Source organism: Bubalus kerabau, chromosome 10, assembly GCF_029407905.1.
Source record: "Bubalus kerabau isolate K-KA32 ecotype Philippines breed swamp buffalo chromosome 10, PCC_UOA_SB_1v2, whole genome shotgun sequence".
NCBI classification, from domain to species: domain Eukaryota; kingdom Metazoa; phylum Chordata; class Mammalia; order Artiodactyla; family Bovidae; genus Bubalus; species Bubalus kerabau.
The window spans coordinates 41,905,753-41,924,685 of record NC_073633.1 but is presented as its reverse complement, the minus strand read 5'-3'; the positions used below and the strand labels follow the sequence as shown (position 1 = coordinate 41,924,685).

Genomic DNA, 18,933 nt, shown 5'->3' with positions numbered 1-18,933 from the left:
TTGCTGGAACTCCTATGTATTTTTTAAAAATGTATGTATTATGTATTTGGCCTTGCCATGTGGCATGTGGGATCTTAGTTCCTGGACCAGAGGTCAAACCTATGCCCCCTGCAGAGGAAGTACGGAGTCTTAACCACTGGACCACCAGAAGTCCCCTGTCCTGTGCATTTTTAAAGGTACCTACTATTGACAAGCAGTCACCCAAAAGATGACATGATTGCAATGCAACTTCTAGACACTCTCTGGTGTGGTAGGAGAATTGCACAGGCTCTGCTCTCTGACATAGTAGGCTTAAAGTCTGGATCAACCATTCGTTAGTTACATAACCTTAAACAAGTTACTTATTCTGCATTTCTGTCCTTTCAAAAGATAATTATAGTCCCATTTTATAGGCATATTCCCTGTATTAAGTGAGATAATATACATGAAGCACTAGGCACTATACCTGACACATAACAGGAGTCCATTAATAGTAGATGATTATTTAGATGTAAAGATCTCCCAAGATGTAAAGGCCATGGCATCATAGAGTCAGACACAACTGAGCGACTGAACTGAACTGAAAGGTCTCCCAGTCAGTAATTCCCAAACACTACCTCACAGATAATCATTATCTGCTGCTGCTGCTAATTTGCTTCAGTCGTTTCCGACTCTGTGGGACCCCATAAACGGCAGCCCACCAGGCTCCGCTGACCACAGGTTCTTTAGGCAAGAATACTGGAGTGGGTTGTCATTTCCTTCTCCAACTCATTACCTGCAGTTAAAGCTAATCACAAGCAGGAAAGATTCTGAAAGCCTGAAAGTTACTTCGGGTCTCATGATCCACGTGAGAACGAGAATCTGGAGTTCCAGTAACAGGTTTTTCAGGATATTTGCTTTCAAAAAGTATCCGCCCCATTCCACTGCCCTCAGCCAGCCGTGCAATACCTGCGTCCCTCCCAGTCTTCCCACACCCCTCAACAAAGAGAGCGGCCATTTCTCACGCCTCTTGTGGCTCATTCCCATTAGCTTGCTCTAAAAGCTTCTGCAGTTTTCAGGTGGAAATACTTGAAAGCAAACTTCATGCTCTTATTTCTAATCCCCAAGAGGCTCACCATTCTCTTTGCCCACTTTTCACGCTTCCTGGGTCCAGGCGACATTGTGAAGGTGAGCGCTGTCTCCACACCCAACAGAGTTTGATAGAGGGTTAGGAGGCAGCCAAATAGTCTCTTTGTCTCTCTTCCAAGATAAAGCACTTTTTCAAAACATTTGCATTTTCAAAAGGTCAATGGTGGTAGGATTATAGGTATTTGGCATTTTTAAAATGACTTTCTGCATTTTCCTAATTATCTCTAACTATGTATTATCTTTACTATAAGATTCTTTGGGACTGTCTGTAATTACAAAAGCATTTTGTGCTCAATGCAGAAAACTTGGGAAACATAAAGGAAAAAGAAAAGTCCCCTTAATGACATCATGTAAAGATAACAGCTGTTAATATTTTAGCATATGTCTTTCCAGACTTTTCTCTCTGCAGGGATGCTTCATTTTTGTGATCTGGAAAGAAAAGTAAACATTTAAGAGACAAAGCCTTGAGTCTTTAGTCTTCAATTTATTTCTGTTTTTAAACAGCATCTAACGGCTTGGAAAAGTCCCTAACAGCAAGGGCCTGCCCCATGCACTCCCAGAGGCTCCCCTACTCAGGGCTGGGGTCTAGGCTCCAGTTACTCCCCTTCAGCCACACCAGTCACCAGGCCTATTTTCTCTCCATCTCTGGAGACATGGAACAGAAGAGGGTCTCCAGTTAGAGGCAAAGTTGGAACTAAGGGATGCTGCATGGAAGGACTGGGCTGAAACACAGCTGCCTTTGTTAGTCTTGGGATATGTTGGGATATGGTAGCATGCTCAGACAGGAGGGCGTGAAGAGGGGCTCCTGGACTCCTCTCTGGCCTCATTCATTCCTGGGCACAGCACCCCTTCCTCTTGCCCAGCTCCTCAGTGCACTGCCTTTAAAAGCTGGGCAAAGGATGGCCCGTGTCATTCAGCATTCCTGGCCGTGACCTGCTCAGCTGCTCTTTACTCCTGACCTAGACAGGATGGGTAACCGGGAAGGTGACAACGATTCAGACCTGAGTGTCCCACTACCTCACGCTACAGGGGCTTGGGACCCGACTGTACCAATCCCTTACCAATTCTCACCTAAAGGGGAATAATACAAGGGCATCTCTTTGTGAGGAGGGGCAAACCTGGGTATTTAAACCCCAAGCACAGACACAGATGGGCCCCCAGGCCAGAGACGCCTCAATGCATGCACTGAAGCCACAGGGCTGCTCGGCTGGGAGAGTAGGGGCCCCAACTTCTCTCCACACCCATGGTAACCATGGAAACATAACCACCCCCCTCTGCCAGCTGCCTGCGTTTAGACAACCAGGCCTGGCCCACCTCCACCCAGCAGAGGCCTGAACTGATGCCAGGCTGGCCACAGAGTTTTGCAGGAAGAACTGGGATTGGGTGATTGGTCAGTCCAGGCTTCCAGCACAGCTCAGGAGGGCTACCACAGGAGCCTCCACGCCTTGCTGCCTGGGCTGGGGTCAGACGGGGCTTAGTCAGCCAGCACAGCGGCCGGCAGAGCCAGCCACGTGGCCCCGGATGCCCTCGGCTTGTGGGCTAACAGCTACTGTGGGGCAGTAGCCCTTGCTGCAGCAGCAGCAGCCTCTGAGACTCACTGACGGGGCTCTCTGGCTGCTGCTCCCCCTGCCCAGGCCGCTCAGTCAGCTCCCCAGGGCTGAGGATGTACCGATAGTCACTGGGGGTGCCCCCCACGGCCCCCAGGCCACTGCCATCCCCCGCCCCGCTGCTGGCCTGGTCCCCGCCAGGCAGCTCCAGGTCGCCTCCCTCAGTAGGCTCCTGGGCCCCCTCAAGGTTGATGTACAAGGGGTCCTGGCTGGCGGACAGTACAGACAGGCGGCCCAGGACTGTCTCCAACTCCATTCGCAGACACGTGAAGCTTGGGCGCTGCTTGGGGTCGGCACTCCAGCATTGGTACATGAGCTCATACCTGGGACAGAGAAAAGGGTGAGGGGAGGGAGTGAGGAGCCAGAGAAAGGGGAAGAAGGGTCTTCCTCTCAAAAGCAGAGGCCCCTTTATTATATGAAACCACAATTTAAAAAGATGTGATTGTGGAAGTTCCCTGGTGGCCATATGGTTAGGATTCTGGCTTTCACTGCTGTGGCCCAGATTCAATCCCTGGTCAAGGAACTGAGATCCTGCAAGCCACATGGCAAGGTCAAATATATATAAATCAAACACTGTGTGTCTGGCACTGTTTACTGGCACTATGGGTTTACTGTGTATCTGGCACTAAGTATTTTATATTTATTACTAATTCTCACAATATTATGAAATAAGTGATTCCTACCCTACCAATGTTCAAAAAAAGGCACAGAGAGGTTAAGAACATTGACTAAGGTCACACAGGTAGAAAGTGACGAAACCAGGTGGGTAGGGTCTGGAGTCCCTCTTCTGCTGTTTTGGGAGGGGGTGGTAGGAGTGTTTCTGTCCTGTGAAACACACCCAGGAGTCAGGGTTACTTGGAGGGGAATGAGATTTGAGCATTCACCCTTTGTCCTAAATCCTCATCCATTCAGGAGGTCTTAAATCCTCATTATTCATGGATACCTTTGAGAATCAGAAAAGCTTCCAGCCCCTTCCCTGGCAGCAACATTTTTTATGTACAACTTTAGGAGCTTTATAGATTCCCTGAGGTCTTATTCCTATTCCCAGGGAATGCCTCATGCTGAAGGGAAAAAAAAATCTAACAGGAAGGGGCTGAGACGAGATCTAGTGAGAGCAAATGCCTGACTTTCTTGCCTGTGCCCACAATAAAAGCCCCAAACACTCCCCACATACCAGGCCTCCTGACAGGGGCCTCCAATGATGGGGGGAAAATCATGCCAGACACTGAATAGGTCGTGGGAATGGTCCAGGCCATGGCTATGTGGCTGGGCTGGGCTATACTGTCAAGGCCGTGCCAGGAGCCAACTGGCGCCTGTCCACGGGCTGCCTGGTGGGAGGCCAGTGCCTGCCCATCCCCTACTAACAACACTAACTTCAGTCCTGAATGACACTAAGCCAGGGCCTGGTCCCCACTGCCCAGCAGAGCCTCTGTGGCTTCAGAGGCCCAAGCAGGCTGCAGCCACTGGGAGACCAGAGTTTTCTGACTCCCCTGAGCTCTGCTGAGGGGGAAGCCCTGGTTTGTGCACTCAGATTTCCCTCTCTCCCACAGTCCAGCCTCAGGGTCCTTCAAAGCCCCTACCCTAGAGGAAAGAGGATCCCACCACTCAGGCTGAGTCTTCCTCTGCCTGTCTCCATTCTTGGACCTCTGGAGGTCCAACCCCAGAGCAGGAAATAGGTTTGTAGCCTCCCATCCCCTAGTACTAGTGCAAAGGTCCTCTGGGGGCCCAGGGAATCTCTGGCTTGCATGGCATGAGAGAATAATACTAGAATAGACAAGTCATAGTGGGGGTCATGTTTAATAAGCACATTCTGAAATCACATAGATCTAGGTTCAAGTCTCAACTTATTCACTTAATAGCTGTGTGACATGGGTCGTGTTACCTAACCTCTTTAATCCTAATTCCTCATCTACAAAATGGGGATAATAATAGTCTTTTCCTCATAGGGTTAGAGGAGGATTACCTGAAAGAATGCCTGTGAAGTAGCCAGTTGATGTTAGCGATACTGTGTTCTAGTCACAAGGGGTTCATGACTCTTCCCCGAGTAGCAAGTGTATCACCATCCCGCCCCACTTCCAAGGGCTCCAGGCTTCCAGAAAGCAGGGAAGACAGTGCCCTTCTCCCCGGGATTGCAGTCTGTTATCTTAGGTCTCTCCACTCCCCCAGAGCAGAGGCCCAGATAAGAAAGAAGCCCAGCCTCCCGCCCCCAGCGCCCCCTCCCTGTCAAGCAAGGAATGCGATGGAGCAGCACTTTTTCCCAGCCCCCAGGGAGCACTCCCAGAGGGGGAGGGAGCGCTCAGCTTTGGAGGAGGAGTCCGGGTGGAGAACGCTAACAGGGGAACCTGCACGCACTGTTGCCCAACCCTGGACCTTCTGCCCCTGAGGGGGAGTCCTGGTTCTCCCCGGAATCTGGAGAAAATGAGCCATCAGTAAAGGCTGGAGGAAGAACTATAGGATAATAAAGGAGGAGAGAAAGAAAACAGGAGTCGTAGACGAAAAAGAAAGTTCAGGGTAGAAGTCAGACTCGCCTCTAACGACAAGGATATTTCCACAAAAGTTCAGCTGAGGATCGCAGCCCCAGCCAGGTGTGGTGGTAGCCAGCAGCCGAAACCCCAAACACCTGTCCCCTCCCAGAACGCCCTCCCTGGGGTACTCACACGTCCTCCATACACTCCGGAGGCTGTTTCAGGCGGTTACCGCCAATGAGGTAGTTGTAAATCTCCGCGTTCTCGATGCCAGCGTAAGGCGTCTGCCCACGGGTCACGATCTCCCACATGGTCACCCCGAAGGCCCACTGGGACAGAACGGGGTTGGGGGAAGGGGTCACTAGGCCTCCTAGGCCAGGCAGTCTCCAAGCAAGCACACCTTGGGGCTCAGGAGCCTCAGGCTGGGGGCCGGGTGGGCTGGGCCCTCGGAGAGGCTCCAGGTCCACCCACACGCTAACCACAGTACTGCCGCCGCCACCTGCTCACCACGTCACTGTGCACAGTGTACAGGTTGTCAGCCAGGCTCTCCAGTGCCAGCCACTTGACAGGAAGTTTGGAGGCACAGCCCTGACGGTAGTAGTCCCCACTATAGATCTTCCGGGAGAGTCCGAAGTCAGCCACGCACACCGTCATGTCTTCTGCCAGCCTGGGAGGGGTTGGAGGATGGGGTCAGCCTTCCACCAGGCTGCAGCCTTACTAAATCCAGGGTGTCTCTGTCCCCAGGCCATCTCCTCACAGAGCAGATACTGTCCCAGGCGGGGGCTAGTTCTTCCTGGTACTGCTTCCTGCCTCCCACCCGAACCCTCACAGAATTCACATACATGCAGTTCCGAGCAGCCAGGTCTCGGTGGATAAAGTTCCGGGAGCTCAGATACTCCATGCCACAGGCAATGTCCACCATGAACCGGACCAGGGTCTGCAGTGGCAGGTTCTGGTGGGCAGACAGGACAGCAAGCTCAGGACAGACCTAGCCAGGGCAGGAGGAACGGGATTCCCTGACCAGGAAACCTAACAACTGTCCTCAGAACGGCTGAAAGGAAGCGGGTGGAGGGGCTTCCCAGAGCAAGGAAGCTTTGGCAAACCTGAGGGAGAGCACCCAAAAGTCAAGACTGTCTCAATCTGGGGCCCCACGGGGCTCCTCTCCCAGGAAGGGGCCTGGCTAAGCCTCAATTCCCAGTGGGGACTTGTGAGGGAGAAGGAAGCCTGTTAGTAATAAAGGTCAGACTTAGAGCCCACCTTCTTTCTCCCAGCCTACTCAAATGGCCCTGCCCACCAAGCCAACCTCTCTCCCAGGGTTTCTGTGCTTTTCCAACTCCTGGCCACTCCCACCCCAGGCACTCACAAAGGGGTTCTCGCCAATCCGGGAGGAGAGCAGGAAGGCGTGCAGGTCCCCATGCTTCATGAAAGGCAGGATGACCATGGGGATGGGGAGACGGCCTTTGGCCCTGCTCCGGAGGCTCACCCCTGGGGACGAGGGAGAGTCAGCGGGGCACATAAAGGTCAAGGGACAGTCCAAGCATCGGCCTGGGTCCCCACCTGCTGGTCCTACCTCTAGCCCTGGCTCTGCTACCTCTTTCCCCATAAGTTCCACACTGGCCTGGTGACTCCCCAGGAGTCATTCTGGCTGCCCCTGAATCTCTGGAGCATCTTCTCTGTCTCCTCCTCTGTTTACACAAGCAGTCTTCACCTACAGAGTCTACAAACTGAGCCCCTTACCTGGAGCCTGATCAGATTTCAGCCACGCCCCTCCTTGCTATTTTGGTGTCTGCTTACTCACCAGGCAAGTCTGAGCTTCTCCCCACAGGCTGCCCTAGCATCTTGGGGGAGCACAGTTTTAGCCTTATTTTACATTTACCTCCCCCAAGAAGGGACTCACCAACAAGCTTGGCCACATGTGGGTGGTCAAACTCCTTCATGCAAGCCGCTTCCCTGAGGAACTCTTCAATGTCGCTAGAGGCAATGATGTCAGCTGGGAGAAAAGGAGGGAGGGAAGGAGGGAGACGTGACCACCGTGGGCGCAGGGAAACAGTCTGGTCATGAGCAGGAGGAAACCCCACAGGCTGGTCTGTCCAACATCTCTACTCGCTTATGCCTTCTCTTTGGTTTGGACAGCCAAACCACTCAAGCAACCACAGCTTTAGTCACCCCGAGTGAAAAGAGGATAGTCACTGCTGAGGCAGAGGACAGAGGCTAGGGCACCAAGGAGTGTGGGTTTATGCCTATGAATTATTCACGTGACAGAGAAAGCATTGCAGTTACCGCTGACTAACACATCTTGGAAAGTCTAGGGGCCCAGCAGAGCCTGCTTCAGAATCAGCCCCCTTTTACCTCCCAGGTGACACCCTCTTTCCACGATAGTGATATTCTCCACTCACCTTTCAGCATCTTTACAGCCACTTTCACAAAGGAGCCGTCCTCCTGCTTCAATTGGGCCTCCCGCACTGAACCAAACTCTCCTAGGAACCAATCCAAACAATGGTGAGTCCCCTTGGCCTCCTGCCCACCCCCCACCTCCCCAGTGACCCTTCATAGGGACACAGTATCACTTTCTGGGGCCACTGAAGGAGGTTCCCTCATTCACAGCAAAACAAAGTAAGCTAGGAGTGATGACACCTCAGCCTTTCTCGACCCCAGCCTCCATTCTCCTAAATGTCCAGCAGCCAGGAGTTTATGAGCATATCCTGTTCATAGGAGCTGACCTACATCCACAGCCCCAGAGTGACATGGAAGCAAGCAGACACACCCAGCCCTGGCAGCTCAGGCCAGTCCCTGCTCAGCCCCACACACCTTTGCCTAACATCCGGCCCAGGGTGAACTGCTGCTCCGGGATCAGCACGTCTTCCAGCTTGTCCTTCAGCTCGTCGCTGATGCCCAAGCTGTCCACTGCGGGGAGGAGGCCATAAGAAAGGGAGAGACCTCTCTGGTCCTGATCCAAAACTCAGTCTGCCTCCTCCACCCCAGACGCCACCCTCAAAGCAGAGGTGAGCTTTATTTAGCTCCCCCACAGCTGGGCCGGAGACCTCAGGATAGGTCTACGTGTCTTTTCCATGGTGTGCCTAGGACTCAGCAAGCTTCAAACCTATTGGTCAAATCAGTAAGAGAAAGGCAGGTGCAGGTTCAAGACAGCCCATCCCTTCCTCGTAGGACTCCCCACCACTCACTCACGTGTGGCCTCGATGCGCTCAGGCCTTTCCCGATTGAAGGACCGTGCTGCCCGGAAGTGAACAGCTGGCTCCCCCCGGGCCATGACACTGTCAAAGGCTTGCCTAAAAGGAGACCCAGGACTTGGAGTCAGCTCCACAGTCTTCAGTCAGCGCCTGCTTCTCTCTCCATGTCCCCAGCCCTTACCCAAACCGTGTCTCCTTCCTCCTCTTTCGAAGCAGGATGAGGGCCAGGGCAGCAGCCGTCACCAGGGCTGTCAGCACACCCAGGACCACAGGCACCCAGGATGTGCGGCTGTGGGGAGCACCCTGCTGGCCTGTGGGAGACAGGGGCAGTAGCACGAGCTGGGCTGACACCACGCAGGCCCTTTAGAATCTGTAAATGAGGGTCACTGAGCCTGATCCAACGGCTCCTCTCAGTCAGTAAGGGAGCAGAGTGGAAAGAGGCTCCAAAGGTAGACCCAAGAGTTCCTACTCTGTCAGCCACAGGCCCTGGCTGTTGGGACCTACAGTGTGACCAGGCATTTCTGTGCTAGCTTACATGGCATGGGGATGGAGGATGAGATACAACCCTGGCCTCAAGTGCTTGACTCTTGAGTCTTCGGGCCTCGTAGGAGGGGAGGTGCTGCCAATCTCCTCCCATCAGTCCAGGTTGCCCTGGAAAGCCTCAATCCCGTGGCCCCTTCCCCTTATAGGCCTTACCTGCGTGGTCATGAGAAGAGACCACCAGTGGCTGACTCCAGGGCCCACAGCCAACTGCATTGGCGACACACACACGCACAGTCAGGTCCTTCTGGGGATCCCAGCCCGTCAGGTTGGCCCTGGTCCCCTCCACTGTCAGCTCACCCTGCAGCCAGGAAAAGCCCCCATCCCACACTGAGCCTGAGGAAAAAGGCTCCAGCGGGGTGGGGCCTGAAGGCAGAAAAAGATCTCACTAGGAACATGGGTGGCTAGGAACACTGTGGGTTCAGGGGATGCAGGGACGAAACCTGCTGGGAGTCATCACATTCCTGCTGCAGGCTGCAGAGGCCTCTCCTGAACACAAACAAGGCTCAGTCTGAGAAAGCAGGGGTGGGGGATGGGAGGGAACTGAGGGGTGGAAGAGGATAAGAAGGCCTTATCTGTGTCCTCCCCTGGTTTGTGCAGGAATGTACTTCCTGCTTGACTTTCAAAGTGGACACTGGAAGCAGTCTTAACAGGAGATGGACTCCAATGAACAATGCAGCCTGCAGAGGACTGCAGGACGGCGTAGACTCCCAGGAGTGGTGGAAGGCCCACCACGGCCCCCGGCCTCACCAAGGACCACTAACCTGAATCTTGAAGGGCCTCGGAGCCCTGATGGCTGACTCTAGTGCACTTGGAGAGTGGAAGTTTCCCTTACCTGGGTACCGTTGTCTTGAGCCCAGGACATTTTATAGGGTCCCAGGGGGCCTTCTGAAGGGCCCTCAGGGATCACTTCTTCCCACTCCAGGATGAGGCCAGAGTCTGTGCGGATGGCACGGAGGTTCTTAGGAGCGCTGGCTGGGGCTGTTCCCAAAGAGAGAAGCTTGCTAAGAGTCCTGCCCTGCCTGCACACCATCACTAGCCCATGTGGGCCTTCGGAACTGGCTCCATAGAACTAAACTGCTCCAAGAGCAATAGGTGGGGGAACAGCTTGTCTGCCATTGCTGACTGCTGTCACCTGCTGTCCTGGGGAGTAAGGGCGAGCAATGGCAAGGCCCGGACCATCCCAGAGAGGCAGGGTATTGCTCTTCATCCCCTTGGTTGCTCCTCAGTGGCATCCTTCACTCTCCTCTCCTCACAGCCCTGCAGCCTCCTTGCAATTGCTAGGAACTCCATGCATGTTTGTGCTATAGTGTCACTGCGCCCTCTCTGCAGGGATTTCCCCCCAAATATGGGTCCTTCCTTCTCATTTAGACCTCAGATCTCTGTACCAGGTATTCCTGACTCTCCCTAGGGCACTCTTTACCACCGTACTATCCAATCTTTTCTGCTTATCTGCTCCACCCACTAGAACTAGAGCTGCTGGATGGGGGCTGGATTTATCCAGTTCACAGGTAAGCAGCAGGTACTCAGTGAAGTGCTGGCTGACTGAGGTATGATCCCCCCTCTCAGGTAACCCTCTTTCAATCAACTCCATTCAGAACTGGAGCTGACACTGCCCTGCCCCCGCTCATCCCTGCCCAGGTACTCTGCTCTGTAAGTCCTTTACCTAGACCCTTCGTCCGAAAGGGCACCCAGTCAGCATATGGAGAGGGCCCCAAGGCATTGGCACAGCGAACCCTGAGGCTGTAGTTGGTGGCGGGTGTCAGGTCCCGAAGCAGGCAGGTAAAAGGTGGTACAGGGACCATGACAGCCAGAACCTCCCAGTCTCCTGGGGCCTGAGTCACCTACAGAATAGCAGAAAATCAGTGATGTAAGGGAGGGAGGTTTCTTAGGCATGTGAGATGAGATGGAAGGTAGGATAGGTATGGATATGACTAGGGGCTTTAACCTATGCCTCTTCAAGTCTATCAGTGGACTAACCAAGACATGGAAACAACCTAATGTCCACCAACAGATGGATGGGTAAAGAAGATGTGGTATGTGTATATATACATTCATACATATATACCCAATGGAATATTACTCAGCCATAAAAATGAAATAATGCCATCTGCAGCAACATCGATGGACCTAGAGATTATCATACTAAGCAAAACAAGTCAGAAAGAGAAAGACAAACACCATATGATGTCACTTACACGTGGAATGTAAAATACAACAAAAATGAATATATATACGAAGCAGAAGCAGACTCACAGACATAAGGAACCAACTTGTGGTTGCCAAGGCAGGGGGTGGGGGAGAGGGAAGGATGGGGAGTTGGGGATTAGGAGATGCAAATTAGTATACATAGGATGGGTAAACAACAAGGGCCTACTGTATAGCACAAGGAACTATATTCAATGTCCTGTGATAAATCGTAGCGGAAAATAAAGAACATATATATCTATAACTGAATCACTCTTCTGTACTGCAGAAATTAACACTGTAAATCAACTATACTTCAATTAAAAAAAAAAAACTATCAGCAGACATTAGCAACCCATCCCTTCCCACCCTCCCCCACTGCACATTCCACACCTCTACGTCTTTGCAAATTCTGTTCCCTTTGCTGGAAATGACCTGCTCTTCCTAATGAAGTCCAACTCATCCTTCAAGATTCAGTGCAAATATCACTTTCTCTGTGAAACACTTTCTCAAATACTCAGTAAAATTGATGCCCCTTTGTGCTTGATGCATAATTATGTTAGAGTGGATACCACTCTTTGTATTCATTTGGCAAAAAAGTTTGTTTACATTTCCATAAGTTGTTGCAGAAGAACCCAGACTTTTTAGCCAACCCAGTAACTGTTTAAATGCCAACCCAGGGACTTCCCTGGCAGTCCAGTGGTTAAGACTTTGCCTTCCAATGCAGGGGGTGCAGTTCAATCCCTGGTTAGGGAGCCAAGATCCCACATGCCTTGCAGCCAAAAAACAAAACATAAAGCAGAAGCAATGTTGTAACAAATTCAATAAAGACTTAAAAAAAAATAAAAAATAAAAATAAATGCCAGCCCAGAGTCTCAGAGCTTCTCAAGGGCAAAGTGCCTAGGAGCTTAGGGACACCATGAACCAGGCCTGCACCTTACACTTTGGGGACCCAGGGCAAGAGTACAAATGGGGAGATCCAGTGTACCATATGACTAAACATTATGATTTTATATGATTTTAAATGTTAAAAATCAGCTAACAGGCTATTAAGTAAAATAGTTTCTACCTTAATATACTGACAAACAAAGCTACAAAACAACCCTGAAGATCAGGTTTGCATTTTTCTACAATTCTCTGAATCCTTGGAGTTCCAAGCCTGAATGAGACAGCACAAGAAGAGCCAGCCTCCAGGCACGGGTCTGCACCATGAGGGACATCATGTGTGTGGGTGTGGACAGTGGCCTCCGTACCCATTCCCCCTCAGATGGCTGTCCTTGGGGCTTAGGGGTGCATGTACCTAGTGTGATCCATCCTTGAGAGGATGGAGCAGGGAGGAGCCCCATATCAGCCCCAGAAATAGACAGATTTAAGAGGAGGGGGTGTCCTGGTGAGCTAGACGGGTATATTCCCTTGGCCCTATATATTCCCTGCCCAGGGGCAAGAGATGCCACCAAAGGAGGGCCAGAGTGGGGTCCTCTAAAGGGGGACCCTTTGCTGGGCCTTTGCTGCCCAGGAGAACTGCCTAGAACTGTTTCAAAGGTTCCCTTTAAATAACTTCGGAGTGAACAGACAAAAACGAATGAGCTGGCATTGCCTCATTTTTAGATCACCTTTCTTGGCCCTCCCACTCTCTAATGTGCAGGACCTCTTCTGGGCCCCTGTCCTCTGAGGCCTGAGTCGGGATGTGGAGCTTGAGAGTACAGGCATCAAATAAATCAAAGCTTTGGGGTTTTGCCCACATAAGTAAAACTCTTCCAGGGTATCCCCAGTCTGATCTACTGATCCGTTTTCTAGCCTGAAGAATGCACAGGTTGAACTGATCTGCCATCACTTGTTTGCTAGAGCACCCTATGATAAGGGGCAATGGCCAGGGCTGTTCCTGGTAAGGGAATGACACCTGAATAGTGGAGTCCAAGCCCCGAGGGCAAGACTAGGTAAATGTGATACCACTGTCAACAAAGTGCCACCAAGAGAGCCAGAAGGAGGATGGCCAGGAGAGCCTGTCCCACCCTTTCAGCCTACCTGAACTGTACAGGATTGGATCAGGGCTCGGCCATCAGCCCCTGGCATCCAGGCCACGCTAACATTGCTGCTAGAGAGCTTCGTCACTGTGATGTTGAAGGGGGCTGCGGGCAGTGCTGCAGATGGGGACTTAGAGTCAGTGCCCAAGAAGGATAGAGAAAGGGAGAGTATGGGAGTCGAGCCATGAGTCCCTCCCTAGGGTTCCCCCACCAAAATGATGGCCACTCAGCACTCCCAGGACCACAGTAATACAGAAGCCAAGCAACCAGCAGCAGATAGCTGCTCATACCTGGGAGAGGGCCTAGGCTGTGGAGATAGGTTGCTTCTCCCTGAATCAAGAGCCCTGTCTAATCAAGGAATAGGATAAGACCGTGGATGGGTGGGAGACACGGTATCTCGGCCTTGGGAGATACCAGTGACAGGCAACTGGCCCTGCAGCCACAGCCCATTCCTGAGCATACATCAGCTCGCTCTCTCCCTCTGTACCCCTCCCACTGTGCACAGCAGCCCTCTGGGCCTCTACCATCCTGCTAGGCTGTTTCCCCCACCCCTATTCCCTCCACAGGGGCTGGAGAAGCAAGATTGGGCATGAGCCTTGACGTCTCCTGCTAGCTCCCTCCCCTGTTCCCTCCCAAGGACTCTGCTCTGAGATGGGAAATCTGCTGTGACGTCAGGTTTCTATTCTCATCGCAGCCGTGGCAGGGTCTCAGGTGCTCCCACTAGGAATGGAGCTATGCCAATTAACCCCTCATCCCCCAGATCCCAGCAGGACCGAGGTGAGTTGGAACACCAAACAATTCTAACTTCACCCACAGCCTGCAGAGAGGGCCTCTGCCTCACCACCCCTCACTTCCTGGGGTCCTCCTACCTTGAAGATGAACAGTGGCGGTGCGAGAAGAGGCCAGGCCTTTTGGGTTGTGAGCTTCACAGGAGAACACAGTGCTCTGGGTCACCCCTGGGGCCAGAAAACCTTAATTAGCAGCCCTGAGCATCAACTCCCACTCAGTCTGGGATTGGGGAAGGGGGATAGCCAGGCTCTGGGTCTGATTAGCTTAATACCCTCCAGCCAAAAGAAAGGGTTAGACCATAGGGACAGCGATATAAATCCCAAGGCTGGGGCTCTGTTTTCTCATCTCCTGAATGGCAGAGTTGTGAGAACCAACTGATGTAACATATGTAAAGTGCACAGTAAAACACTTGAGAAATGTGACATGTGACAACCCCCCCCACCTCTGGCATCCCATCTCTGGCAGACAGCACAAAGTTGCCTCCCTTTTCTGGTCACTCCTTTGCACATTCCAGAGAGCCCTTCTGTATTTGCTCTGTGCCAAAACATTGTTCTATTTGCAAATTCTCTGCTTTTCAGTAGTTCTCTGCTCCTGATGGCATGAGTCTTGTCTCCCCAATTATACTAATTCCTAGGGGGCTGGACCAATGGCTTCTCTTTCTTTTGTCCTAGGTCCCCCGTGGTGCCTAGTACAGTGTGGTGTGTGGAGTAGGAGTTCAGTGAGTGCTTATTATCTAGCCGGCTGCCTGAGGGTGCCAACCACGCACTTCTAGAGAGAACTGAACCCAACCTCCCTTGTCATCTGCTCCAACACAGTGCCTCCCGAACGGGACCTGCCCTCACTTCCAACCAATCCTGCAGTTCATCGCTTTTCAAATTCCTAAGGGACTTGGCAAATCAGTGTCCATCCCTCCCAATTTGCAGTACATGAGACCAAGCTCAGATGCCCATCTTTTTCGGCCAGTTCAAGCCTCCACCAGAAACAATAACTTTGTTTCACACATAAGTGAGCCTCACAAGGGCGTGAGGTGTGTGCCTGGGGACCTTGGGGCCCATGTGGGTGTGCAGGCATGGTGGCTTTGGTTTAACTGTGTAGAGGCATGGCCAGATACAGTTGTTTGGGAAAGGTCTGGAGATTTTCTGGAAAGGGCCATAAGACGAGTAGGCTCGTGTATTTATCTGTGCGCTGGCTCCCCCTTCCCCCTTTTCCTCCCCGCCCCACGACTATCCCCAACTCTGCAGCCTGAGACTTGTCTTCTAGACAAGTCTGCCAGACACTCCTCCTAGCTCTGCGTGGGCTGGTTCCTGGCTCCTTCCCTTGGGAGGGGTGGGGGGGATGGGTGCCCTTGGTCTTACACATTCACCTCTCAGGGCCAGCTGTGCAGGCCTAGTCTGCTGTGAACTAGCCTGCTGTGAACAAAGGCAAGAGGCTCCAGCGTCTCCTTAAGCACACACAGCAGGCTCACCACAAATCAGCCCACCCGGCCAGTCTAGCACACCTGACTAATGAGCTTAGTAAAGGCACAGGTCACGTCCTCAGGCACTCGACACTCACAACAGCAAGCTTAGTGACTGAAGCAGGTTTGAACTCTGCCAGCCTCACCACCCCTGCTCAAAGCCCCTCCGGAGGCTGCTCACCTGTGACATTTAAAACGGAAGGAGAGGGAGCAGGTTCCCCAACCTGCGTGCCTCCTCTCCACCAGATAATGGTAACAGGTTCTGGGGGCCCCACGGCTTCACAAAACAGTTGGAAAGGGGCATTGGGCGGCACTGCCAGGTCTTTTGGCTCCACAGTGAAAAATGGCACACCTAGGAGTAAAAGGCAGGTGGGGAGTGAGCCTTGAGAGACAGATTCCCCCTTCTCTAACAGCCCTTCTCAAAGCCAGGGAGAGGCTGACGGTGGGGAGCTGGGGGAGGGGCAACAAGGAGGGGGAGTGGGCGGGAGCTTTAGCAGAGTTCTGCTGGCAAGCCCCAGATTCCATTCAGGGGCCTTTGTTACTTTCTTAGTCACTTTGTTTTCCTGGGCTCAACAGCTCTGAGCTCCTGCAGCTGTGGAGCCTTCCTCCCCTCCCAGAGTTCTCCCCCTCCTGGCCTGGCCACTTGGCAGAAAAGGGTCTAGCCCCAGATGGGTGCTCAAGGCTTGTTTGTCAGACAACTGGAACTCGACTGCACCCCATAGATGATGGGTCCTAGTCGTCCGTCCCCTTGGCTCTCAAATCCCCAGGTCTTGCATGTAGGGGCTGGGCCTGGAGTCTGGTGCAATCAGGTCCCAGAAGGCAGTGGGGCCACCCAGATTCCACTGAGCTTCCTTGGGCATAGGTGTGGTCCCTAGCAGACAGCGCCTGCTCAGGTCAACACGCCCCCGTGGCTCTGCCTCCTCACCTTCTACCGTGAGCCACACTGGCTGGGAGGTCTCAGTTTCGTCACCATCCTCCACCTGGCACCAGTACCGGCCCGCATCAGAGCGCTCCACTGACTTCAGGCTGTGGAAACAGGACACAGGGCCTCCCCGAGTCAAGGGGGGCAGCTCTGCTGGGCAGATTCAATGGGTTCAGCCTTCCCCCACTTCTGGAAGTAGCCACAGGTGGCCGAATTTAAAAAACAAAACAAAAGCACAGACCTCTGGGCATCAGCATTGCCCTCAGCTCCCAAATCTCATGGCAAGAACACAACATGCCCCCAGACTGGCATCCCACACCCTCCCCCAGTTCTGCACCTGAGGAAGCCAATCCAGTGCTGCTCACTGACGGGGATGTACACCTGATCCATGCTGTGGACCACAGCCCCATCCTTCACCCACTGTATCTCAGGCTCTTCCATCCCCTCCACGCTGCAGTTGAGCTTCACCGGCTGTCCCTGAGACACCGTCAGCTTCACTGGGGCCCCCATGAGCTTCAGGCCTGAGAGGTGGGAAAGAGAATGTGTCATTCTGCTTGACAGGCACCCTGCATCTGGAAATATCCCCCATCCTCTCCTAGCACCTAGTTTCTGTGTCAGAAGGCTCATTCCTAGCCAGTGGCCAAGGCAGCACAGGCAGGACAGTGTGGGAAGGAAGGTGGCCTAACCAGGGCTGCGGGAAGGAACACGACAAGCTCTCCAGGCACCATTTCTACCACTGCCAAGTTCCTCCCAGCTGTAAGGAAGTGACCGGTCCCCCATGCTTCCCTGCTGGGCAATGTTAAGTCAGGCCCAACCACCAAAAGGAAAGCAAGCCAGGCTGCAACAGTGGGGTGCCCTCATAGCCTGGGGCAGGTACTGCCCTCGGAATCACTGCTGTCCCCAGTCAGGGCAACAGGCAGCCAGCTCTCCACCCAAGGTGACAGCCCAGACCCTGCTCTGCTGTTGGCATCCTCCTGCACCCCCGCCTCTGGCAAATGTAAGGAGGAAGGGAAGGAGGGGGTGCTCCCCCGAAGTGGAGAACATATGGCTGCAAAACCACGTCAGATCAAACACATGGCAGCCTTCCTGGCAGCTGGCCGCTCTATTAATACCTGAACGTGTGCAGGGGCGGGTGCTAGGAAGGTAGGAGGTAGAAGGGAAGGGAGGGGCCCTAAGCCCAAGACCCCTGAGCTACTGTCACACCAACAGGGGGCCACCCTCTCGAACACTACCTCTGAACACACACAGACACACACACACACTCCTCCTGTGTGTTTTTAAGCAGTGAGGCAGAGAGGGGCAGGTGAACTATCCATATAACTGAAACCCAGTCCAGCTTCTTCCTGCCCTTTCCTGTGTGATGCTAGGCAAATTTCTGAGCTCTCTGATCCTAAGATACACACACTCTTCCGCTCGTAAATACCTGTCACTATTTCCCTTCCTTTTCCTCCTTTGAGATGCTGATATGGCAGCGGGGAAAGCTGTCTGAAAAGAAGATACCTGCTTGGTGGGCTGCTGCTCTGCCCGGTGTCACTTCCTACTGCCTTCACCTTCTCAGGACCAGTCACAGGGCAAAGACGGGTAGCTTTACACCCCATACCGGACAGGCAGTCCCAGGGGTGTGTAGTGTGAACTTAGGGATCCCGGGTGCTGCAAGAAGCACTCTAGCCACTGGCAAATGCCTCAGTGGCTGTGTGGGAACACAAGGCTGAGCAAACACCGGCAACTCTGCCCCAGTCCATCATCTCCAACATGCCTGGGTTTCAGGAAGCTCAGAGCAGGCAGAGGCACTCGAGTATGCCCAGGTGTTTTCTGTGACTGGGCACTGTGAAAGCCCCAGTACCTACATGATGTAGGGATCCTGTGGGTGCTGAGTCCCAGCCCCAGTGGCTTCAGGGTGGACCTTCTCGTGTGGGGCGAGCAGACTGGGGTCCCCAGGACTGGGAGGGGTGAACAAACAACTCAGAACATCGAGGCGGGAAAAGCCAGTCCCTAACATCCCCCGCTGACCGCTCAGCTCGGAGCCCCACTCCTTTCCTTACAACCCCGCTACAAGAGCCCGGACGCGAGAAAGTTGGGGGGTGGGGATCCTGACCCGAGATCCCGGAGCGAACCCACCGCTGAGCCCCCTTCCCCAGCCCCCGAGCCTCGGCCTTCCAGCTTGGAGCCCCCCGCTCGAATCTCCGGCCCGCCCAAGGCCCTGGGCTCGCCCCGCTGCAGTCGCCGGGCTCCGATCCCCGCCGCGCCCCTCCGCAGCCCCCCGCTCTCCGCCGCCCCCCGGGCAGCCCCTACCTGCGGCCGCGGGCTCGGGGAGCAGCAGAACCGCCAGAACCGCCAGCAGCAGCAGCGGCGGCGGCGGCGGCGGCCGCGGCAGCGGCGGGAGCCCCGACCGCCCCATGCTCCGCCTCAGCGCCATCGGCGGCGACGCCGCACCATGCCGGGCCCGGCCCGCGAGCGACCAGGGAGGAGGGAGGAGAGAGAGGAGGAGGAGGAGGGCCGAGGGAGGGACGGGGGCCGGCCCGGGGGGCGGCGCTGGGGCTGGGGCTCCGAGACCCGCGCCCGCTGTGAGTCGCCGCGGCGGCTGTCAGCCACGCGGGGTCCCCGGGGCCGCTCCTGGGCCACCGCGCTCCTTCCACAGCCGTCGCCGC

The 18,933-nt window shown here is 53.9% G+C and overlaps 1 protein-coding gene across 1 annotated transcript; it reads right to left on the bottom strand.

Annotated features, from left to right (window-relative positions):
• Positions 1 to 1,571: 1,571 nt before the first annotated feature.
• Positions 1,572 to 18,933, bottom strand: TYRO3 (TYRO3 protein tyrosine kinase). Its single transcript, XM_055536382.1, has 19 exons — positions 18,578 to 18,933; positions 16,623 to 16,806; positions 16,289 to 16,389; positions 15,545 to 15,715; positions 13,988 to 14,074; positions 13,120 to 13,235; positions 10,574 to 10,751; positions 9,743 to 9,888; positions 9,064 to 9,208; positions 8,549 to 8,678; positions 8,366 to 8,466; positions 7,988 to 8,083; positions 7,576 to 7,656; positions 7,077 to 7,169; positions 6,543 to 6,664; positions 6,022 to 6,131; positions 5,687 to 5,846; positions 5,372 to 5,508; positions 1,572 to 3,037 (listed from the first exon to the last, which is right to left on the bottom strand). The coding sequence occupies exons 1-19, from the start codon at positions 18,699 to 18,701 to the stop codon at positions 2,647 to 2,649; spliced, it is 2,673 nt and encodes an 890-aa protein (XP_055392357.1). The 5' UTR covers positions 18,702 to 18,933; the 3' UTR covers positions 1,572 to 2,646.

Excerpts from the sequence above, each read along its gene's own strand:
- TYRO3 (XM_055536382.1), bottom strand. The coding sequence starts at position 18,701 with ATGGCGCTGAGGCGGAGCATGGGGCGGTCGGGGCTCCCGCCGCTGCCG. Across the intron at positions 15,716-16,288 it reads AGTGTGGCTCACGGTAGAAG|GTGTGCCATTTTTCACTGTG; the intron begins GTGAGGAGGCAG and ends TTTTACTCCTAG. Across the intron at positions 5,509-5,686 it reads ACACTGTGCACAGTGACGTG|TGGGCCTTCGGGGTGACCAT; the intron begins GTGAGCAGGTGG and ends GTTCTGTCCCAG.